We start from the raw sequence: 25,413 nt of genomic DNA on the forward strand, positions 1-25,413 counted from the left end.
CTTGTCATGCCTTTGTTTGTAGTGAGTCTGTGCGATCTTCTTACAACAGCTGATCAGGTGGTCCACTGTTTCATCTGCTTCTTTACAAAGGCGGCACTTGCTGTTTGTTGTGGATTTTTCTACTTTTGCTCTTATTGCATTTGTTCTTAGTGCCTGTTCTTGTGCAGCCAGTATTAAACCCTCTGTTTCTTTCTTCACGTTGCCATTCTTAAGCCATTGCCAGGTCTTGGTGATGTCTGATTTTCCACTTATATTGTGCAAATATTGACCATGCAGGGGCTTATTTCTCCATTTTTCTGCTCGGTTCTTGACTTGTTCTTTCTTGTAGGCCTGTTTTGTTTCATTGGTGTTGAATAGTTTTGCGTTCTTGACCATTTGAAGTGCATCTTCTTCACTGTCCCTTATATATTCTTCAAGGCCTCTTTTCTCCTCCTCTGCTGTTTGATGGACTTGCAGCATTCCTCTTCCACCTGAGCTGCGAGGGAGGTAGAGCCTATCTACATCACTGCGGGGGTGCAGAGCATGATTGATGGTCATGATTTTCCTGGTCTTACGATCTAGCGTCTCTAGCTCTGCCTGGGTCCAGACTATTATTCCTGCAGTGTATCTAATAACAGGTATAGCCCAGGTGTTTATGGCCTGTATGATGTTCCCGCCATTGAGTTTGGACTTGAGGATTTTTCTGACTCTCCTGATGTATTCACTTCCTATTTTTCTTTTAACTTCAGTGTGTGCAATGTTATCAGCCTGGAGAATGCCCAAGTATTTGTAAGGTTCTTTCTCTTCCAGGTTCTTGATCTTGCTTCCATTGGGCAGTTCTATTCCTTCTGTTTTTCTTATTTTCCCTCTGTTCATTATTAATGCAGCACACTTGTCTAGTCCAAACTCCATTGCTATATCGCTACTGAATATACGGACAGTGTTTAGCAGTGATTCAATTTCTGACTGGGACTTTCCATACAACTTCAGAATGTCCATGTACAGCAGATGGTTGATTTTACTGGATGTTTTAGATGTTTGGTATCTGAGGCTTGTTTTGTTTAGTATTTGTGAAAGTGGGGTCATGGCGATTACAAACAATAGAGGGGATAGTGAGTCCCCTTGGAAAATGCCTCTTCTAATGCTAACCTGTCCAAGTGCTTCGCCATTGATTGTTAACTGTGTACTCCACATGCTCATTGTTTTTCAAATAAATATCTGAATGTTTTTGCTGACACCAGTTGTTTCTAAACATTTTAGTATCCATGTGTGAGGCAATGAATCGAAGGCTTTCTTGTAGTCAATCCATGCAACACTTAGATTTGTTTTTCTTCTCTTGCAGTTTTCTAAAATCATTTTGTCAATCAGCAGCTGGTCTTTTGTGCCTCTGGTGTTCGGGCAATTTCCTTTCTGTTCAACTGGAAGCTGTTTGTTAGTTAATAAGTGTTGCATCACTTCATCTGCTATTATTCCAGTTAATAATTTGAACATGGTTGGCAGGCAGGTTATCGGTCTATAATTACTTGGAACTGCACCTTTTGCTGGGTCTTTCTTGATGAGATGAGTTTTCCCAGTTGTTAGCCATTGTTCAATATCACCACCTTTCATAATGTGATTGAACTGTTTTGATAGTTGTTTATGAAGGCTTGTTAGGTGTTTAAGCCAGAAGCCATGCAGTTCATCGTCACCTGGCGCAGTCCAATTTTTAATTTTCTTTGCTCTTTCACTTATTAATTCTGGTGTTATTATTAGATCTTGCATTTGTTGGTTACATTTTTTGACCTCTTTCATCCAGCCTGCTTTTTTATTATAATCTATTGGATCGTCCCATAATTTCCCCCAGAATTGCACTGTTCCTTCTTTATTTGGTGTTTCTACATTTCTTGCAGTTTCTCCTTCTATGCTTTGGTAGAAACGTCTCTGATTCGACTGGAATTGGAGATTCTGCCTGTGTTGTGTAATTCTGGCTTCATATCTGCTAATCTTCTTTGACACTGCTGTTATTTGCTGCTTTATTATTTCCAGGACTTCTCTAATTTTCCTTGAATCTAGGTGGTATTTTTGGATCAGATACTGTTTGGTGTTTTCATTCTTCAGCTTCTTGTCTTTCATATCTTCCAATTTACTAGCATCTGATCTAAGCCTGGAGATTTTATTTTCTAATCGAATCTTCCATTTAGGTGATGTACTGCTTTCTTTTTTTACAGGTCCACTGATCTTATATCCGAGCTCTTGTGTTGTTATTGTTGCTGCACTGTACATTAGTTGGTTTGTTTCTTGCAAATGATTGGTTGTTATTTCTGCAAGTGCAGCATTGACATCTTTTAATGCCTGAGCAAGTTGTTTTTTGGCAACTGTTTTTAGAGCGGGAAGTCGAACCCTGGTGGTTGTTTGGTTCATGTGCTCAGTTATTTTTTGCTTTAGTTCTTGTTGCTTTTCTGTTAAACGGCATTTGGGTTTTTGAGGTGAAGGCAAAGGGGAGGTTGCCTGGTTTTGATTTTGAAACAGTTCAGCAACGGTGGTATCCTCTATTTCCAACACCTCCTCCATCTGCGCCTGATCAACTGCTTCAGTTGGTGGTAATTCTTCTTCCATATCTTGAGCCTGTGTTGCTCTTTGCAGTTCTTCCAGCTCAACTCCTGTGAATACTTTATTTCTTATTATGAATCTTCTCTGGTCTGCTAGCCTTTGTTCTGTTATTTCTGTATCTGGATGCTTCTCTTTCCAAATTTGGTACATTCTTTTTAAATAACCTCTTCTTGTTGGACTAGACTTGTAATAGCAGATCATTCTTTCCTTGTTGGCATTTTTTGTATATTTTTTTCGGTTAAGCGACGTTTCTTCCAGTAGCTTTGCTGTCTCCAGCCCTGGTTGCTCAACTGAAGATCCTGAGTCCTGTAGCCCACTTGCCACCAGATGTCCAGGGACTATAGCACCTGGCGCAGTCCTTGTTGACCCGGGCGACGACCCGATCCGGTATAGATTTATTAAAGTTACGTCTCACCATATTGTTGATGGGAGAGGCACTCTTTGTCTGGCTCCTCTGGTGAGACCTGTCCAGTATGGTTGGACCTCTGGCATAGCTCTCACCTTCATCAGAGCACACAAGCCCCACAACCACATCAAGATAGTGCCTCACTGGGGGTTATATTATTATTATTATTATTATTTGTCATGAGCAACCCAGTCATCTGCAGCTGCATCTGTGGTAGCCAGAGCAAGTTTATTGTGGGTTGATGACTTGCTTAATGATACTCCTACTGATCCAGTACGACTGTGGCAACAACTCTTAAAGCTTTAGAAGGCCCCGGACTTTGTGGCGGATGCCACATTGGACCCCATCAGCTTCTCCTCCAGGGCTTCAGCTGCCACAGTAGTGGGCAGGAGACACCTTTGGCTGAAAAGCTGACAGGTAGATTCTACCTCTAAGACCAATTAAACGGCGGTCCCATATGATAGCACAAAGCTATTTGGTGAGACAGCGCTGCTAGGGACAAGGGGAAAACTATGCCCTCAGCTCCAAACCAAATGATAAAAGGCCCTTTCAGCCCTTTCATATATTTTGGCCCTCTTTCAGGGGCCGGGACAGGGAATTCAGACCACAGCGAAGGTCATGGAATCACCAGCGGTTCTCAACAAGAAATATGGGAAACAGGCAGGCCTTTAATCAGGCAAAACAGTCAAAGCAAAAGCCATGACTTGGAGCTGTCTGACCTGGGGTGGGGGGGGATGCCTGTTGGGCTACTTCCACACAGCAGTCCACAACGGACAGGTGGGTCTTGTCTCTAATACAAAAGGGATACAGAATAGAACTGAATAGTCTTCCTCCCCACAGATTTCTTCTAACTCCACATTCTCGCTCTATTTTCAAGCACTCAAGAGTTTAAAAAGGCAACCCAACACCTCTTGGATATAGGAGCGGTGGAGCACGTGCCTCTCGGCCAGGAGGGGAGCCCACTACTGCCTCCAGGCAGGCATTTAGGGAAGTTATGCCATTACCTGATGAAGTTGATATGGAGAAATAGCTTTGGGTGTCACCTGCATGTTGATACCCTGCAACAAATCTCCTGATATCTCCCAGTGGTTTCATGCAGATGTTAAAAAAGCATTGGGGACAGTATGGAGCCTTGTGGAACTCCATACATTAACTCCCACTTTTCAGAACAGCAGTTTCCAAGTGACACCATCTGGAATCTGCCAGAGGTAGGAATGGAACTACTGTAAAACAGTGCCACCCAATCCCGACTCCCTAAAGCGACCCAGAAGGATATTATGGTTGATGGTATTGAAAGCCACTGAGAGATCCAAAAGGATCAAGAGTCATACTCCCTCTGTCATTACCCAATTGGAGATCATCCATCAGGCCAACCAAAGCAGTCCCATATCCCACCTGAAAGCCTGTTTGAAATGAGTGATAATCATTTTCCTCCAAGATTTGGAGTTGGAAGACTACTCTCTACATAAGAGGTTTAGGGCCGAGAGCATAGCGAACAGGGATAGCAAACAGGACATAGGAGTTTTGCAGGAGTTTAGCGGGAAGTGTGCGGGGGAGCCTGGAACAAGCTCCGGTGATCACAAGGAGACTGGTGGAGAAGAGAACGTAAGTACAAATCCCTTCCTCATATTCTTGGGAAAGGCTGCTTGGACAGTAAATACTTGACCATTACAGCTGAGACCTATCCTTCTAATAAGCTATCTCTAAATACTGTAAACAGCCAACAAAAACAGTATGAAGACAGAAGGCCAGCAGGGGAGGGGGCACTTCCCAGTGTATTGCACAGAGTGCCACATGTATGACTATTTGCTCCATGGGCAGAAGTCATGGGTGTGTGCTGGGTGCAAGGAGCTCCTGGCTCTCAGGGAGCAAGTCCATTCCCTTGAGACCAAGGTGGCAGATCTGGAGAAGCTCAGAGAGATGAAGAGGCATGTGGACGAGACCTTCAAGGACGTGATAGAGACATCCTACTCCAGGGCTGATAGCTCCTCTGCTGTCAGGGAGAATGAGGGTCTCAGGCAAGGAGGACATCGGTCTGAGGAAGAGGGAAATGCTCCTTTAGAAGGGACCCCTTCAGTGGAAGATGAGCCCATATCCTCTCGCACAGAGGATACTCCTTCGGGGGGGTGGGGACCTCCTTGTAGTGGGTGATTCAATCATTAGAAGTATAGAGAGATGGGTTTATGACCCGCGTGTTGACCGCACGGTGACTTGCCTGCCTGGTGCAAAGGTTGCGGACATCACTCAGCGTCTAGATAGGCTCTTAGGCAGTGCTGGGGAGGAGACAGCTGTCATGGTGCATGTCGGCACCAATGATGTGGGGAAATGTAGTTGGGAGGTCCTGGACGCCAAATTTAGGCTGATAGGTAGCGTATTGAAGTCCAAGACCCACAAGGTAGCATTCTCAGAAATGCTACCTGTTCCACGCGCAGGTACAGTGAGACAGGCCGAGCTGAGGGGTTTCAATGCGTGGATGAGATGTTGGTGCCTGGAGGAGGGGTTTAGATTTGTTAGGCACTGGGATACATTTTGGGGTAAGCAAGGCCTGTACAAAAGCGACGGGCTGCACTTGAACCAAGATGGAACCAGATTGCTGGAGCTTAAAATTAAAAAGGTTGCAGAGCAGCTTTTAAAATGACACCTGGGGAACAGCCGATGGGAGCTGGGCAGTATCCCGTTTGGCAAAAGCCATCCTTTAAAGTGCAAGGGTGCAAAGGATTCTGATAAGATAGAAGGGGACAGAGCAGTACCGCATAAAGAGCAGACGAGAGACTGCCATCTGGTCAAAGAGTCAAAAGAAAGATAGCGTACATCAGATGAGAGATTCAGCGAATAGGTGCTTATATGCCAATGCCAGAAGCCTCCAAGCCAAAATGGGTGAGCTGGAGTGTATGGTGGCTAATGCAGAAATAGATATAGTGGGCATAACAGAAACATGGTGGAACAATGAAGACCAGTGGGACACTGTTATCCCTGGATATAAACTCTATAGAAAGGACAGGGAGGGGCACCTTGGAGGTGGAGTAGCACTGTATGTTAAAGAAGGCATAGAATCTAACAAGCTAGAAAACCTAGGTGGACTGGAGTCCTCCACAGAAACTTCAATTGCCCACACAGAGACTGGGTAAATTCACAGTCAGGTCATGACAAAGAGGTCAAATGTCTAGATATGCTAAATGACTGTGCCCTAGAACAGTTGGTCTTGGAACCGACCAGAGAGAAGGCAACCTTGGACTTAATTCTGAGTGGCACCCAGGACCTGGTGCGTGATGTTAGTGTCATCGACCCTTTAGGGCACAGTGACCATAGTGCCATCAAATTCAGCATACATGTGGGGAGAGAATCACCAAGGAAGTCTAACACAGACATTTTGAATTTCAGAAGAGGAAACTTCTCCAAAATGAGGAGTATGGTGAAAAGGAAGCTGAAAGGGAAAATCAGGAGAGTCACTTCACTCCAGAGTGCATGGAGTTTACTCAAAACCACAGTACTAGAAGCCCAGTTAGATTGTATACCCAAGAAGAGGAAAGGTACCACTAAGTCCAGGAAGATGCCAGCATGGCTAATGGGTACTGTCAAGGAAGCCATAAAAGGGAAAAAGATTTCCTTCCGAAATTGGAAGGCCTGTCCAAATGAAGAGAACAGAAAGGAACACAAACTCTGGCAAAAGAAATGCAAGGCAACAATAAGGGAGGTGAAAAGAGAGTTTGAGGAACATTTAGCTAAAAGCATCAAGGGGAATAACAAAAACTTTAAATACATCAGAAGCAGGAAACCTGCCAGGGAGGCAGTTGGACCATTAGACAATGAGGGAGTGAAAGGGATTATTAAGGAGGATATGGAGGTTGCAGAGAAGCTAAATGAGTTCTTTGCATCTGTCTTCACAGCAGAGGATACTGAGCATATACCGGTTCCTGAACCAGGCTTTTCGGGGATGGAAAGTAAAGAACTGAGCCAGATAGAAGTGACGAGAGATGTTGTTCTAAACTGTCTGGAAAAATTGAAAACTAACAAATCACCAGGGCCGGATGGAATCCATCCAAGAGTCCTCAAAGAACTCAAATGTGAAATTGTTGACCTTGCTAAAATATATAAGTTATCCCTGCAATCAGGTTCTGTACCAGAGGACTGGAGAGTAGCAAATGTAACATCAATTTTCAAGAAGGGATCCAGGGGTGATCCGGGAAATTACAGGCCGGTTAGCTTAACATCCGTTCCAGGCAAATTGATGGAAAGCATCCTCAAGGATAAAATTGTAAAGCACATAGAATAACAGGCCCTGCTGGGAGTGAACCAGCATGGGCTCCGCAAAGTTAAACCTTGCCTGACCAACCTTTGGGAGTTCTTTGAGAGTGTCAACAAGTGTGTGGATCAAGGTGATCCAGTTGACATAGTATACCTGGATTTCCAAAAAGCTTTTGACAAAGTTCCTCATCAAATACTCCTGAGGAAACTTAGCTGTTATGGGATAAGGGGACAAGTACATGTGTGGATTGCTAACTGGTTGAAAGACAGGAAACAGAGGGTAGGTATAAATGGAGAGTTTTCACAAAAGAGGGAAGTAAGAAGTGGGGTCCCCCAGGGATCTGTACTGAGACCGGTGCTTTTTAATTTATTCCTAAATGATCTAGAAGCAGGGGTAAGCAGCGATGTGGCCAAATTCGCAGATGATACCAAACTCTTTCGGGTAGTGAAATCCATAACTGATTGTGAAGAGCTCCAAAAGGATCTCTCCAAACTGGGGGAGTGGGCAACAAAGTGGCAAATGCAGTTCAGTGTTGGCAAGTGTAAAGTGATGCACATTGGGACGAAGAACCCCAACTTCAAGTATATGCTGATGGGATCTGAGCTGTCGGTGACTCACCAGAAGAGGGATCTTGGGGTGGTGGTGGACAGCTCGTTGAAAGTGTCGACTCAATGTGAGGCAGCTGTAAAAAAAGGCCAATTCCATGCTAGCGATCATTAGGGAGGGGATTGAAAATAAAACGGCTAATAATATAATGCCCTTATACAAAACTATGGTGCGGCCACACCTGGAGTACTGCGTACAATTCTGGTCACCACATCTAAAAAAGGACATTGTATAACTGGAAAAGGTGCAGAAGAGGGCAACCAAGATGATCAAGGGCCTAGAGCACCTTTCTTATGAGGCTAGGCTACAACACCTGGGGCTATTTAGTTTAGAAAAAAGACGACTGCAGGGAGACATGATAGAGGTCTATAAAATCATGCATGGTGTGGAGAAAGTGCATAGAGAGAAATTCTTCTCCCTCTTGATTGCCAGGAAATCTAGGACCAGTAAACGGAAGTACTTTTTTCACACAACGCATAATCAACTTGTGGAATTCTCTGCCACGAGATGTGGTGACAGCCAACAACCTGGATGGCTTTAAGAGGGGTTTGGATAACTTCATGGAGGAGAGGTCTATTGATGGCTACTAGTCAGAGGGCTGTAGGCCACCTCCAGCCTCGGGGGCAGGGTGCCTCTGAGTACCAGTTGCGGGGGAGTAACAGCAGGAGAAAGGGCATGCCCTCAACTCCTGCCTGTGGCTTCCAGCAGCATCTGGTGGACCACTGTGTGAAATGGGATGCTGGACTAAATGGGCCTTGGGCTTGATCCAGTAGGGCTGTTCTTATGTTCTTATTTCCTGGAGCTGAGAGGCCACCACTGTCTCAATCACCTTGCCCAACCATGGGATACTGCACTGTCAATTATCGACTCATCTCCAGGTTACTTCAAGGTCTAATAATAGCCTCCTTAAGGCTAAGAAGCATACTGCCCTCTCTCCAAGAAGCATTTATAATATTTACCAGACTCTCTCAGATAGTACTATTAGCTCATAAAATGAGCCAGGTTGGGCAAGTGAACAGGTGATAGGACATACAGTCTGAAGCAGCTTGTCCACATCTGTAGGAGTCACACACCAAAGGTGTTAAGAGGGAATAAACCTTTTTGGTCCCTAGAGCTCCTAGGAGATGAGTGTTCTCACCAGTCTGATACAATAGCACACAATCAACAAAAGGTGATTTTGTTTTTTTAAAGTAGAATATCTGGTTTACTTTTCATTCTGTGTAAACAAATGTAGCAGTTGGGTGTCTAGTTTTAGAATATACAGCTTAAAGTATAAAATTATGGGGATTTTGCTTTGGCAAGGATGACTGCATTTGGTCCCAAAAAGCAAAGCATTAGTGCACCTGTTTCAGACTGGCTCCAGATTCAGTAGTTAGTGCAATGCCATGAATCGGAGCATTGGTTTCACTTACCGTGAAGGCTTCTTCTGGTTGCTGGGGCCAGGGACATCTCATGGGTTATCCTTTCTCAAGAGCTCCAGGCAGGACAGAAAGTAAATAGTTAAAAAACTAAGCCACACCCACTAGAGCCTGAGGGGGATAACCCCACCCAGTTCTTTCGGGCCGAGACATAAGAGGACAAAGGCAATACAAAACAGTAGAAAACAGCAGGTCAGAATAAACAGTTTTAAACATTCCAGAATAACAGATAATAACCAACTGTAGAAACTAAATGTCAGTCTCCACCATTTCAACAAAAGTAGACCAGAGCGCAAAATCACAACTGGGTGGGCCGAGATGTCCCTGGCCCCAGCAACCAGAAGAAGCCTTCACAGTAAGTGAAACCAATGCTCCGTTCTCGGTTGCTGAGGCCAGGGACATCTCATGGGACATACCACAGCTGTCCAACTCGGGTGGGAGCACTCTGGTCTACTAGCGAGGAAGAACTTGTTGCAAGATCCATCTGCCAAGGGTTGCCCGGGCAGACGAGAAATCCTCGATCTTGTAAAGTTTGGTGAAAGTGGAAGGCGATGCCCAGGTGGCCGCCTTGCAGATCTCTTCAACCAGTGCATTAGTGGAAAACGCCACTGATGCTGCTGCTGCTCTAGTAGAATGTGCAAAGAGATGCATTTGTGGCCTCAACTTCTGAACCTCGTAGGCCATCGATATACACGCTATAATCCACGTTGCAATCCTGGTCGAGGAATCTGGGACCCCCATGGAATGCAAACAGAGCGTCCGACAATCTGAATGAGGCTGAGCGTCTAATATAGACCTTAAGACATCGCTTAACGTCCAACTTGTGCCATTTCCGCTCCATAGGATGGATGGGTTTGGGGCAAAATGAAGGTAGGAACCCATCTTGCGATGGGTGGAAGGGGGACACCACCTTTGGCCTCATGAAGGGGTCTGGAATGAGCCTGATGGCCTCTTTCTGAAATATACAATGTGACTTGTTTTACAGACAGCACCTGCAGCACCGAGAAGAGCCTTGCTGAAGTGATGGCCACCAAAAAGGCCAATTTAAACTGTAAGATCCTGATCAGAATAGCTGCCAAAGGCTCCAAGGAGTGAGCTTGCAATGCCTTGAGGACAGTATGTAGTTCCCAAGAGGGTAACGTATGCACTGTTGGAGGTGACATCAGCGAGGCACCTCAAAGAAACTACGCTGGTGAGGATGTGACGGAGACATTTTGTCTTTTCTACTGAGAGCAACTCCATCAACGGCAATGCCTGCCGTTGCAGGGTATTCGGACATAGTCCCTTCTTGAACCCTTCTTGTAAGAAGAGCAGGAGATGATATAACTTAGCCGTGCCCTTCAGAACGGAGTTGCGAGACATCCAGCGAAGGAGTGCTCCCAATGTATATTGATAAATTCTCTCTGTCGATGGACTTTACGACGCCAGCATAGTGCTGAGAACTCCCTCCGAGTAGCCATGTTGGCTCAGGACTCGGCACTCAGTTTCCAACCGATGAGCCGAAACCAACATGGATCCGGGTGTAAAACTGGACCCTGATGGAGCAGGTCCGGGGTCTGAGGCAACTCCCAAGGTGGCTCCACCGCCAGATGGAGGAGCTCTGGAAACCAGGGTCTCCTGGGCCAGAATGGTGCCACTAAGAGTACTCTTGCTCGAAGACACATCCATTGCAGGACTCTGGCCAACAGAGGTGTCAGAGGATACGTATAAAGGAAAGCGTCTGGCCATGGACTGGATAGGGCATCCACTGCCATCGCCTCCCTGCATGGAAATCTAGGCATAAACGCTGGGGATTGTGCATTCTTCGGAGTCATGAAGAGGTCTACCTCGGGCATGCCCATCTTCTCTGTTATCTGGGTTAAAACTGATGGATTTAGAGCCCATTCCCCCAGTTGGATGTCAGCCCAGCTTAACCAGTCTGCAAACAGGTTCAGCTCTCCCTTGATGTGGTGTGCCATCAGGGAAGGAAGGTTGCTCTCTGCCCAAGACAGCAGAAGGACAGCCTCCTGGTGAGATGACCTGGACCCCCATTGCTTGTTTACATATGCCTTTGCCGTCGTATTGTCCGTCTTTACAAATACTTCAGTGCCTTGGATGATCTCCTGGAATGCTAGTAGCGCTAGGCAAATTGCATGGAGTTCCCTCCAATTTATGTTGTGAGAACGCTCCTCCGTGTTCCATAGCTGCTGCGCCAACTGGTTGAGGCAGTGGGCTCCCCAGCCCCTGTCAACTTGGGTCTGTTGTTCTGATGAACATCTGTGGGTCCAAGAAGGTCTTTTCCCAATTCAGGTTGTTGGAGTTGATCCATCAGCGGAGAGAGTGATGCAGGTCTGGTGGCAACTTCATAAGCAGTCTACACTTCCTTACGATTGCCTTCTGGTGGGGTAGGAGAAACCACTGGAGGTCGTGCAGATGAATTCAAGCCCACAGAACTGAGTCTGGTGCGGCCACCATCAAGCTCAGCAGTCTTGACAAGGAAGCCAGAGGAACTCTTGGATTCGCTAGGACCAGGTGAACCTCTGTCTGGATAGTCTGTAACCTGTCTGGTGGAAGCAGGAGGCGGTCCACTAAGGTAACTATGATTACCCACAAATGGCGCAGCCTGTGGCATGGCGTCAATTGACTCTTTTCTCCATTTATGATGAAACCATGGTTCGAGTGTTGCGATAGTTAAGGACCAAGTCCTGTTCTGCCTCTGGGAGAGATCTCGCCTGCAGCAACAATTGACTATCCCTTTCTGACAGAGTTGCGCCACCAGTGGTGCCAACAACTTTGTGGAGACATGAGGGGCTGCTGTATTGAAAATGCCTTCCAGCATATCTAAACCGAAGGTACTGCCTGCTTTCCGGGTGTATAGGAAGATGCAGGCAGGCCTCCCTTAAATCTATGGACGCGAGCACATCCAGATGAAAGAGTGCCTCTGAAACTGCTCTTAGAGAGTTTCCATCTGGAAATGAGTTCTGTGGACCCATCTGTTCAAAAAAATTTAAGTCTAAAACAGCTCTCCTTGAACCGTCCCTTTTTGGGACGGTAAATAGGATAGAGGTGTTTTGTTTTGCTGTTTTGGTTTGTTTGTTTTGTTTAAACTCCCTCTCCCTCCTGTGCCAGAGGCACTGGCTCCACTGCCCTGATGTCCAGGAGGAGTTGGATTGCCTAGACTATCGGCAAATGCTTTGAGAATGCTTTTGACCTTAGAGTGGGGATAAAGCAGCAGGGGGAGAGGAGTGAAACTCTATCCTGTAGCTGTGATGGATCAGCTGCAGAACCCAGTTGTCTGAGGTTAATCTTCCCAGGCTGGGGCGAGGTGAGACAAATGCCCTCCAAGCCTGAAATGCTTCAAGTCATTGTAGTGGCTTTTGCTGCTTTGACTGAGCAGCTTGCTGTTTGTAGGTACCAAACCCTCTAAAGGGTGCTCTCTGAGGATTCCAAGATCCCCTCTGGAATTTTGTATCTCTGTCCTGGCCCCTGAAGGGCCGGAAGCTATGAAAGGACCGATTGTATTGGAAGGGCCTTTTAAAAGGCTGTTTATCAGTCTTTTTATTGGTTGAAGGCATTGTCTTTCACTTATCAAGACGATTCTACAAGAATGTCTTGTAGGGCAGACTCACCAAAAAGCTTCTTGCTGTCGTAAGAGACGGTAGCAAGGTTTAGCCTAGAGGTAGAACCAACCTGTCCAATTTTGAGCCACAAGTGGCGTCTGCCAACAAATGAGGAAACCGCCTCTTGCGCTGAGAATCTAATCGTATCAAGAGTGGCATCGGCTATAAGGGCCTGCGCCTTCTGGATCTTGAATGGTTGCTGTCACATCTTAACTGGGTCCCCTGGAGGATCACTCAGAAGATTGACCACCAATAATAAGGAGTCACGGGCTGCCCTGGATGCTGCCGCTGTTGCACGGACCACCAGGCACACGTTCTCATGACACGATTAAATGACAGCTAGACCTTCTGGTCAGCTATGTCTTTTAGAGAAAACTCACCCTCTCGAGATGCCAAGGAATCCGACACCAATTGCGAAATCGGGGCATCCGCATTTGGTGTCCTCAACACATCTGTAGTGGTTTGCTGAAAAGAATAAAGTTTGTTAGCCATGCACACAGCCTTGCAGCTGGAAGCTGGTGTCAACCATTCCTGTTTGACTACATCCACAAACAACTCTGGCATGGGCATCAGCCTGTCCTTGGGGTGTGCTCTAGGAAAGACCAAGTCCCCTTTGGCACAAGAGTCAAAACTCTGCCCAGCCTCAGTCCCATTGTTTTAATAATTCTGAACATCAGTGGGCTGAAGTCCTCTGCCACAAAGAGGTGCTGTGGCACTGAGGCATCACCAGTGTCCTCCCCTCCAGACCATTGGGTCCGGATCAAAACCTCCTCCTGCATTAATTGGGTCTTCAGGGTCAGAAGGCAGATTAGGCCTCTCTGAGTCTGCAATGACTTTTTTGGGGGGGAGGTGCAAGTAAATCCCTAGGGCCCCCAGAGTCTGATCAGAAGCATCAGAGGAATGGTCCCGTGCCACCTTGCCAGACAACTTGCCCAGCTCACTATGCTTAAGCTTGCTTTTGGCCTTCTTGGGAGAAGGACTGACAAACTCGCTAGGTGAGGAGCTCACACTGGGTGATTTATGCCTTCTCCCCTTTGTGGATCTCTCACTCCTCTTAGGGGGCCTAACCTGGTAGATGGTGCCAATGATTGCATTGCGAAACCATGCCAGCTACTCAGGTGGCAGCACAGACTTAGGTAAAACAGCAGAGTTAGAACTGGGTTCTTTAGGCCCAGTCTCTGCAGCAGACTCCCCCTGCTGGCCAAACAACATAGTCACAGTCTTAGGCTTTTCCCGCCCTTTTAGAGACTGTCTCCCTTTTACAGTACCGGCTCCTTCAGGTAAAATGGAGGGATTCTTCGCAACCGTCGCCATCTTAGGAACAGAAGATGCCTGTGATGGCCTTGCTGCCCTGCCGGTCAGGTTGCTAGCCAGCTCGCCAATACGCCTAATCTCTTCTGAGGTTGGTGGGGCGTTGGCAATAGGGAGCTTCCCAAAGCGCTCTTCACAGCCACTTCAAGCTGCCTGCAGCAGCGTGGCGCACCGGGCCGCAGTAGAGCGAGTCTCGCAGCCCGAAGGCGGGATACTCGATGCGGCCCCTTCGACAATCGGGACAGGCGGCTCGAGAGCAGCCGTCACCGACGCGGGAAAATTACACCCTTCCAGGGGGGACTCCGTGGCCCATAGATGAGAGATGGCCGATCACGGACTGTCAACTCACTGCTGGTGAATTTTTCAGGAGGTTTTCGGGAGGTCGGAAAAGCGGCCTTGCTATGCAGGGCTTGCAGCAGCCTGCGCCAATGGGGCCTACAAACGGCCCTGAAGCCTCCCAGGCCGAAAACATTCAAACTCTTCCCCTTGTTGGAGAAATTGCTCTGTACCTCTCTGACTGGCTCCAAGCAACGGAGAGGAAAGAGGAGATGAGGGGGGAGAGAAGTGTGGTGGGGAGAGAAACAGACAAAAGAAGGGTGGTTTTCTTTCTTTTCTTTTCTTTTCAGATAATAGCAAGTAATAAAGATCAGGGGCAGAAAAAAAGGATTTGGAGAACAGAATACTGTAGTTAGAGAAGTAATATCAGCAGAAAATAGAGAGAGCTAGAAAAACGCTGCCATGGAGCTTGCTGAGGACAGAAAGAACTGGGTGGGGTTATCCCCCTCAGGCTCTAGTGGGTGTGGCTTAGTTTTTTAACTATTTACTTTCTGTCCTGCCTGGAGCTCTTGAGAGAGGATAACCCATGAGATGTCCCTGGCCTCAGCAACCGAGAAGATGTGAGGGACTTGGGCAGGGGTTCCCCACTGATGGTATTCCAGATGTTACTAAACTACAACTCGCATTATTCCCAGCTACAATTGATTGTAGGATGATGGGAATTATAGTTCAGAGACATCTGGAGTACCACTGGTTGGGAACCCCTGGAGCCGGTTAAAATTCCTGCTCAGCTGTGCTAAAAACTCACTGGGTGACCTTGCTTTCTCTTAACCTCGTCATCCTACAGGGCGATTGTGAGGAGGGGGACGGGTAGAGGGGTGTGTATGTGGGTGTGTGGAGAGAGAATAAGTTTAATATAGAAGATGGAGAGACCATCACGTGTCCTTGCCCCTGAGCTCCTTAGAGAAAAATGTAAACACACCCAACCCTGTAATGCAGATTTCTCATCATTTAATCACCAAGCACTTTAGCAGTCCACAAATAGAGATCTTCACTATCTTTTTTTAATTTGTTAAAAATGTCGTATGGACACATGAATACATGTTACTTTAGTTACATCAATACAAAAAAGCAATACAAATTAAGCAGTTGAATACAAAAATACATTGAATACATGAACACCACAATGTGACATAGCACTAATTGATAATAGTGTACACATGAAAAAAGTAAATACATTTTTACACATACAACTTAGGTTCTCCCCTCCCTAGTTAAACAATAATGTTCCAATTATGTCTTTTGCAATTTCTTCTATATACAGCATAGAATAAAATACTTTAAAAAGTTGTTTCAGCTCCTCAATATGCAATACAGTATATTTTAGGCTAAGAATATTAATTCCATGAATAAAAAAATGATGCCTTGTGTCAAATGCTCAGAAAAGATCAATATTTTTATTTTATTTAGCAAGTTTGGCTTGATAACTCATCTTAAATAGTATCTCTCACAGTAATGTACATTATATTGCTTGAACCTATACAATCATACAAAAGTGGCAAACATTCTCTAAATGTTGATTTTGAAAAGACATTACACATATACAAGTCTTCAAATTGAATCCTTAATAATGATTATTTACAATGAAGGTGCTTCTCTTAGCTCTAACATGATATACCTATTTTTAACAGATCATTTATTAGTCTCCCTGAAATGGGGAAATTACATAGAAAATACCAACTTGGCAAACACTATAGCTTACTGTATTACTGCATGTGGTTCTGAAAATAGCAGCCCAAAAGTGTTTCTGGTTATAATTTAAAAATAAATAAAGCATAGAGGTAAACCAGTTACAAAACTGCAGAAACCTGCATTATTCACAATGGTAAAAAGTCTTAATAAACCAATAGCTAACAAAAAGGTGAAGCAGTTGGGTCAAAAGTCTTGAAAACGTCTTTCAGTGATTTGTCATCTGATTCGCCATTGGGATCGCTCTCTGGCATTTGACTGGCCTGCCCAGGCTGCTTCACTTGCCTTTGATCGCTGTACTGTGGTCTGATCAAGCCTGATAAAGCTTGGATGGGAAGATTGTGTACTGCTGGGGCAGCACTCGAGTGTTTCGCTTGAGTTTTATTGACACTACCCACTTTATCTGGATTGGCCTCTCCAGAAGCTTCCAGGCTTTTTTCCACATTTGGGGATGGTTTTTGAAGCACCGGTTCTTCGGACAGAGTAGCTTCGTTTTGGCCAGTATTTTTCAAAATTCCCTTTTTCTGGTTCTCTCCATTCTCCCCTGAATTAACTGGAGAGGGCTCTGATGAAGTATTATTTCTTGGATCATACAAACTAATGCCACTAAGTAATGAGCTAGGAGTGCCTAGTCTAGTACTAGCAGAGGATAACTTGGGTGCATATGGAGGCAAGACATCAGTGTCCGATTGGAAATTTGCAACTTCTGAGGACTGTGAAGTACCAGCACTAGATTTGGCTAATCTAGGGTCCATTTTTGGAGGCAGAGTGTCTTTCATTATTCCATGGTGAGAATCTGTACTAGACAGTCTGTGGAGTCTGGGGTCAACAATTTTCTGCAAGCGTGGATCTCCTAATTTGCTTGCTATGTTACCAGGATGTGAATCTGTAGAGTGGTCCAAAGAGACGCTTCTATTTGCTAAATTTGAGTTTTTTGCTTTTGCTGCCAGTCTTGGGTCCAATGGCATTGCACTTGGGATAGGATCACTTTTGATATTCCGTAGTTGATTAAATCTCTGGTCAGCTATCAGTGGAGGAAGGGGTAAATTGATTGAGGATACAGGGTCGGGTTTCGGCAATGGTACTGGGAGTAAATCTTCAGGAGCCCATACAATATGTTTAGCAAAGTTGGGTTTGCTCAGAACAATGTCCATTTTGATGTGGCTGAACTGTCTAAGCTGAGACCTTGGATCCCGCAACGTTACTCCAGGTAGGGGGTCCAATGGTATCAGAAAAGCTCGCTCTCTCAGCTCTCGTTCTGCATCCTCTTCTTCTTCTTCCAGCCCTTTTTGTGTAATCTTAACATTAGGGTATGTGTGATGCAAATCTAGCTTTGCTCCACCAGCAGATGAGCTTGTGTGACTGCTTTCATTACCCTTTAAGATTCTAGGATCTCGTGCAAGCCTTGGGTCCAAAGCTGAATCTGAAGGTTTTCGAACATTGGATCTTGAAGCTGATCTCAGCCTGGGATCAACAGCCTGGGTTCCTGGGCCTCTCTCTTTAGCAAGCCTTGGGTCAGTAGGCATTACACGCAACTGCTGATCAGCTGACTGCTGTTGCTTATTCCTAAATGTCTCACTTTGTTTCTTTAAGGTTTTTAGTATTGATTTAACACTGCTTCCTTCTTCCTCTTCACTGCTGGAGTACCAGTTGACATTATCATCTAGAAAAAGAAAACACACCATGTAGATTTAAGCAGCCAGAAATGTAATTTCCCAACCGAGACTGAGAACTTTTACTAAAACAAGACTCCACAGAAGAACAGAGTACTGATAATTTCCCTTTAGAATGACAGGTATGACAGGAAAGAGAAAAAGTTAAGCATTAAACAAGTCTATAGCAGCAAAATTTAATCCTAAAAACAAATATTAAACTATCACAGTAAGAATATCCTACATATAAAGTGTAGAACATACAAATTAGCTAGGCAACAGAACCATCCATGTTAGAGTGGAACACCATTTGAGTACAAATCAATAACATGATGCTTCATTATGATAGGTGTGCCATATATCAACAAAAGCACATACAAGAGACAAGCACCATGGACCTGTCTGGGCTTCATTATGTCTGATTTTGCACAAGGAAAAAAGTATATGATATGGAAAAGATTTTAGTGGAATGAAAAGTACAACTAACTCCCACAAAAATATTTCTTCCTTTCTTTACCTTTGTATAGCTATGCAAAGATCAAGCAAAGGAAGGCCAAATCTCTATAACAGAATCAGCAATAGAACCCCACCCCTGGAATAATTTGAGGCTGCTTTTAAAATGTGTGGAAGTGTTTTTAAGTTAAAATTACAAGTCAAATATACCCAAGCATAAAGTAAACCGAATTGTTTACAGGCTCTTAAAGGGGACAGTTACAAATCAACACGTTAAAACATTTAAGGTAAAGAAGGCTAACTTGGCAAAGAGGCACTTTTTAACGTGGTGATACTCTTTATTTAGCAGGGGACGAGTAACTGGCCCTATCCACCCCAGCACAGTACCTCCAGTGACTGTTGCTGGTGTCTATCTTATGTTTCTTTTAAGATTGTGAGCCCTTTGGGGACAGGGATCCATCTTATTTATTTATTTCTCTGTGTAAACTGACCTGAGCCATTTTTGGAAGTGTGGTATAGAAATCAAATGAATAAATTAAAAAAATTAATTTGACAATACCTTCTTCTCTACTCAGTGACCTCTGACACTGATTGCTCATCTGCTCTCCACCATCTTGTTGTTTTTGACTGAGCCTTACAAAAAGAGCTTTCTGCATTGCTGGTAGAAAATCTGGTACATTAATAGCTGGATTGTGGCCTGCTGGAGTGGCACAATCTGACTCATATTCAGTTCCACTGCTGTTATGTGGATCTGAAGAAATGTGGTGAGGCTGGTGATCCAGAAACTCTCCTTGCCATGTTCCATCTGTATTCAAATGTTACAAATAATTAGTATGCCATAAATAATAAAACATTACCAAGCAATGTTAAAAGCCTTTTGACCATCTCTCTATAAAAGCTAGTTCTCAACATTCCTTCACTCTGTGCAATGATGAAACAGTAAGGCAATGCAGACAGGAGCAAGTGTGATTCTCAGTGGGTGGGATTACCAGCAACGGTGACCAGGTGTATGCTCCACCCCAGTGACTTCTCCAAATGCACCCCTGACTTTCTTCCAGTAAGGAAATAGTTATTCACTCTTACGGGAAAACTGAGGCACTATACTTGGGACACTATTTCAGTGAGAGAAAAGCCCACCCTCTACACATAAATGGGAGCGTCCTGGGTCCCATTAACAAAAATTTAACAGGTGAGTGCAAGTGTTTCTGCATGCAAAGTACACAGATACAATGCAAGCCCTGGGAGTTAACAAAAACTATGGTTGGCCTCCTGCCTCTCTTCATATACATCCTCCCCTTGTAATGATGGGCATTTTGAAAATACTTTTGGAAATCTTGATTTACAGGGGTTATTTCTGTTTAAAAATACATATCAAATCTTCCGAACAGACACAATTATTTTGTTCACATTTTAAACAAAGGACGGAACTGTAATTAAAAACTCACCACCAGAGTTGTTGGTTGTCTGGAAGTTATGTACAGCCTGATGTGAATAATAATTGTCATAGAAGTTGGCTGGATTTTGAAGAGACTCGTAAGCAGTATTTGGCTGTCGTTCACCAGGAATCTGCTGATACGGTGGACCAGGTGGACAATGATTGCCTCTAGGCATGTTTGCCATGTGTTCTTGAGCAATTCCACAGCCATATGATGCACCAGGTGGTGTTAAAGGTGGGCCACCCTGCTGTCCGTGCATAGGTCCACCTGCTTGACCCTGTGGTCCTATGTAACCCGGAGGAACTGCCTGCAAAGGTGGACTCTGTGGTACTGCTGGGCCTATACAGGGATGCCCAGGAGAACCTGGGAGTCCTGCTGGTCCATTATGCCCTGGGCTTGATTCTGCATTGTACAAATGTAGATCACTTCCTTCAAATTCTGGCCCTGGTGGTGATGTGCTGTTGTAGAAAGCTGGTGGACTGAAAAGTAGAAGATTAACAGGTCAAGAACATTTTGTACAAGTATTAAAAATCAGAATGCAGTATTGTGGTCAAGAACCTACAAACGGCTACATGCTATTTTCTAGGAAATTTTGCTTGCCTGTAACTTATGAACTGGTAGAGAGCTGTCAACAACCATAAGTACGGGTTCTGATCCTGAGCAGGAACCATGCAGTAGTAATGTCATAGCTCAAGGTATCCAAGCCCTACCCTCACGCCTACAGCGTGCTATTTAAAGGCAGGCTGGGTGTCATGTTCCTCAGTTCTTGGATCGCTGTGAAGGATGATCATCTGGATAAGTAGGTGAGTTCATCAACAACGAAGCAGAATGGCTGGTATGAACATAGCAGAGCACTATTGCAGAGGGATGGTCCAGGAGGGTCTTATGGATTCCGACAGATCTCTACCAAATAATAAGTAACAGGTGAGCAACCTGTTTATCTGGGTTGAGATCTGTCGAGATCCATAAGTATGGATGTTTAGCTAGCTCCTCTTGGAGGAGGGTGCAGTAGTAATCCTTGTAACACCCACTTCAGTACACTTCTCCTGAAGCTCACCTCAGCAGCAGAGCACACATCTATGGCGTAATGCTTAATGAAAGGCAACTCTGTGGACCATGTTGCTGCGTTACAGATGTCTGTGAAAGTTACCCCTGATAGGTGTGCAGCCCATGAAGCGTAGGCATGAGTAGAGTGGGCCTTGATTGCTTCTGGTGCTTCTATGGTCTGCAACTTGTAGGTCAGCAAGATGAGCAGCCAGCTGGACATCCTTTGTTTGGATATGCAAGTGCCTTTGGCAGGACCCTTGTAAGCCACAATTAGGCACTTGGTGGATCAAAAGTCCTTGGCACGTGCTAGGTAGAACAGCAGTGCCCTAAGTACATCTAGAGAGTACACTGCACGTTCCAAAGGTGTAGATGGTTCCCTGAAGAATGTAGGGAGCACAGTGTCCTGACTGAAGTGGGACACTATCTTGGGCAAAAAGTTCGGGTCCATACACATCAGTACCTTATCAGGATAGATCCTGGTGTAAGGGGAATCAATCCTTAAGGCTGTAAGTTCACTTACATGCTTTGCAGTGGTAATAGCGAGTAGGAAAGCAGTTTTAAAAGTCACAAGTTTGATGGTAGAAGTAGCCATAGGTTCAAACGGGCCCCGAGTCAATGCAGAAAGTACCAAGGAAATTCTCCATGGTTCCACTGGCGTATGAATAGGTGGGTACACATTCACAAGCCCTTTCAAGAAGGCCTTACTATCTGGGTGTGAGAAAAGAGTTTTGCCATCACATCCTGGGTGTCTGGAAGAGAGTGCAGCCAAGTGGACCTTTAGGGACACATTAGCCAAACCTTGCATTTTTAATCTAGTCAAATAGAGGAGTATATTGTTGCTGGTTTAAGTAGAAAACCATGTGTACTGGCACTGGTCTTAAAAACTCAGCCATTTCCCAAAGTAGTTACGTCTGGTGGAGGGCTTTCTTTGGTTAAGCAAGACATTATTTAGATTTTAGAAGATGATTCGCCATGCTGTCAGACTGAGTGTGGGTACGTCTGGGTGGAAGACGTGTCTGTTGTGTGGGACAAGAGATCTAGCTCTCGAGGCAGACGGTGGTAACGGTTTCCTGACAGTTTGAGTACCTGTGGAAACCATGGTTGCCTTGGCAACATAGGATGCATGATGTAGGAGCAGCTAGGAGACATGCCACCACTTAACTTATCAAGGGACGTGGTGGAAACATGTACGGTGTCTCTAGAGTCCAGTCCATTTGGAAAGCGTCCCCTAGAGACTGAGGGTTGTGTCCCACTCTCGAGCAAAAGCAATTGCACTTTGTGTTCTCCAAAGTTGCGAATAAGTCAATGGTTGGGCTCATCCACAGGTTGAAAAAAGGAGCAATATATTCCATCTTGAGCTCCCATTCGTGTTGTTGTTGCTGCTGTGCAAACATGCGTCTTAGATCGTATGCTAGGTAACTGTCCAAGCCCTTTATGTGGATGGCTATTGGAAACACTTGGTGCCTGATACACCAGTGTCACAGCTGTACGCTGAGTGCACACAGGGTCCGTGACACTGTTTCCCTTGGCAATTGATGGCAGCCTGAGCAGTGGTATTGTCCAACTGTACTTGGATGAATTTGCCTTGTAATAGTGAAAGGAAGGCCTTCATTGCCTGGAAGACAGCCAGCAACTCCAGGAAGTTGATCTGCAACTGGGTCTGCTGTAGGGTCCACTTGCCTTGTATCTGACGGTTCTCACCGTGGGTACCCCAACCCAGCAGGCACGCATCTGCTGTCAACCAGATTGATGGTGATGCAGTCTGGAAAGGGTCTTCCTCTAGGAGGTTCTGGTCATTCGACCACAATGACAGTGAGCAGAATATTAGTGATGGTATTTCCAGATGCATGAGTTGACTGTCTCGGTTTGGATGGAGAAGCTTCCTCATTGTAGCTTCCTCATTTTCAGCTGTGCATGATGTATCACTGTGTTTCAGGAGGCCATAAGGCCCAGTAGTCGCTGGATCAACTGAGCCAGTTGAGACAGATGCTGTTGGAATTCCTGAATTAGGTCCCTGATGCATTCGTATCTTTCTCTGGGTAAGTAAGCTCTCCTGGTTTCCTTGTTTAACACTGCCCCTATGTAGTTGATGACACATACCGGTTCCAAGAAGGACTTTCCCCAATTGACTTTGATCCCCAAGTCCTGGAGTCATCAATACATACTGTATCTTTGAAAGTAACCCTTTCCAGTCCCTGGATGTCAGGAGCCAACTGTTTAATTATGGGTAGATTGCAACACCCTGTGTCCTTAGGTGGGAAGATCATGACAGCCATATATTTGGTAAACACTCTTGGGGAGGTGGAAAAGCACAGGTATTTCCTGTATTGCTCCCTTATACTGATATGAAAGTAGGCACCTTTCAAATCCAGCATTGCAAGCCAATTCTGATAGAGAAGCGGCAGGATCTCTTGCAATGCTACCATGGCATGGATCCATGCTGGGGTGGATTCCGCCATCCTGCTTTGGGATCTGAAAGTAACGGGAGTAAAAGCCCTCCCATCTGTGCGCCCACCGCACAGGGGTGACTGCAACCTTTCCCAACAACTCCTTTACTTCCTCCTGTAATGACAGGGATGGTGGAGTGAGCTTCATTCCTGTGAAGTATGGGGTCGTCTTGAATTCTATGGCGTATCCAGAAGATATGATTTTTAGGACCCAGAAGTCCAATGTTATGCGGTGCCATGCAGGGGCATGGCATGCCAGCTTGATGGACTTGTGTGCTGGTGCAAGAGGTGGGATTGCGAGGTTGATGGTGCTCGCCTGCCAAGATGGTAATGCCCCTGATGACAGGATTGGGGAGGAGTTTAGTGTCGGTGGGTGGTCTTGTACCTCAATGGCACTTCGGAGTTTCTGCTTGCTTGGTATGTTGGGACTGAGTGTTCTTGCCCTTCCCCTGGTAAGGACACTTGTAGTACAGATTATATTGTTCCCTATAGTCTCATCGACCTTGTTGTCTGTAACTAGGCCTCTGTTTGTTGGTGTAAGGCTGATACTTTGACCCATAAGTGGATACTGATGGAGTAGAGGTAAAAGCCTTCGCAGTAAACTTTGATTTAAAAATTTGTTCCATGATGGCATCAGTCATTTCACTGAAAAGGCCTCTCCCATCAAAGGCCAAGCCTTCAATTTTCTCCTTCATGTCACTTTGAGATTCGCAGATTGAAGCTATGCATGTCTCCGCAGTGTGACAGCAGCAGTCAAGGAGCGAGACTCCGACTCAGCAAGATGTTTTGCTGTGCTTAACTGTTATCTGGTCAGTCCAGCTGATTTTTCTAATGTTTGCTGGCATTTCTTTTTGAATTCTTCAGGTGACAAATCTAAATCTCCATGAAGAGATTCCCATTAGCCATGATTGTACTTGACTGTGCAGGCTGAATAATTTGAAAGTTTAATTGACAAGCATGAAGTGGAGTATATTTCCTCCCTAATAGGTCTAACTTCCTTCCTTCCTTTTCAGACAGGGTTGTGTGCTGTCTCCCAGTTTCTGACAAGGTGGTGGGATTACCAGGGAGTTTGGTGCCGGATGTTTTAAAAGGCAAATGTTATCCTTTTCTTGTATTCGATACAGACTTTCCAGTCTCTTAAGCAGTAGGAGTGGATGTATGCAGTACTTCCCAAGCACATTTCACTGTCCTGGATATTACAGGTAGAACAGGAAGAGCCACAGGTTGAGTGATCTGTGATTTAACCATGAAATTGTATACAGGGTCATCGAACATAGAAAGCTCAGACTTCAAATCTAAGCCTAATGCCTCTGCCATGGCTCTTACATGTCTATAGTAAGCTTTCAGCTCTGCAATTGGAGAAACATATTTGGAAGGTGGCACATTAGTGGGAGGATATGCCAAGCTATCTGCATCCTCAGGATTGGATTCAAAATCAGAGGATCCACGGTGGTCTGATGGGGACCCAGTTGGGGAAGATGGAATGGCTGTTTGGGTTTCCGCGGAAGACCTTACTGGTGGAGACTGAGTCCGTGTTTGAGTACCTACTGTCCTGACTGGTGAAGAGGTAGTCTGTGTTGTCCGAGACATCCCAGTCAGCAGTAATGTGTGTAGATTCAGATGCATATGTAACAGGCTTAATTGGGGCATCTCCACTAGCTAAGGTGGCAATTGTCAGCGAAGGAGGAATCAGATTGTATGATCTTGGTGTAAAAGATTTCCATGGCCTTTGTCTCTGATGATCATTCCTGGAGAACAGGAACCCATGAATGTCATGGCAAGGGCAGTGCTTGTTGCAGATGTATGGGAAAACCCTAAGAATACCAGGTTGATGAATTTTCCAGTTGAGCAGCTGGCAGGGTAGCTGTCTGTGGCTGAGCCGATGAACTCACAAGATCCTTCAGTAATCGTGGGGAGAAACCCCTTAAATGTCGATGTAGATGTGGTACTCAAAGAGGAGTCCAGAATCGATAGCAACAGACAGAGCACCTACAACATGCTGTTGTAGGATCCAAGCTGGCATCCTTGTCCACGTCTTCCTCTTCAACATCAAATGTCGGCATTGGCATTTGGCAATATGGTGAGACTTGCCTTGATGCCGACAATACTGGAGTATGCAACGTTGATGTCGAGAGTGGAAAGCGTGGAGCTGGAGTCACTGGCATTAATAGCGCATCACGTTGGTGCTCTGTCTGTGTT

At 45.3% G+C, this 25,413-nt stretch overlaps 1 protein-coding gene across 1 annotated transcript in view; it reads right to left on the reverse strand.

Moving 5' to 3' along the window:
• Positions 1–15,472: 15,472 nt before the first annotated feature.
• Positions 15,473–25,413, reverse strand: part of ZC3H6 (zinc finger CCCH-type containing 6) — a 33,262-nt gene continuing 23,321 nt past the window's right edge. The window contains exons 10-12 of the mRNA XM_053313477.1: positions 19,730–20,199; positions 18,844–19,089; positions 15,473–17,842 (exon numbers count right to left, since the gene is read on the reverse strand). Of these exons, the coding sequence (XP_053169452.1) occupies positions 16,341–17,842; positions 18,844–19,089; positions 19,730–20,199 (2,218 nt within the window). The 3' untranslated portion in view covers positions 15,473–16,340. The remainder of the gene's footprint in view (positions 17,843–18,843; positions 19,090–19,729; positions 20,200–25,413) is intronic.

This window comes from Hemicordylus capensis, chromosome 1 (genome assembly GCF_027244095.1).
Source record: "Hemicordylus capensis ecotype Gifberg chromosome 1, rHemCap1.1.pri, whole genome shotgun sequence".
Classification (NCBI taxonomy): domain Eukaryota; kingdom Metazoa; phylum Chordata; class Lepidosauria; order Squamata; family Cordylidae; genus Hemicordylus; species Hemicordylus capensis.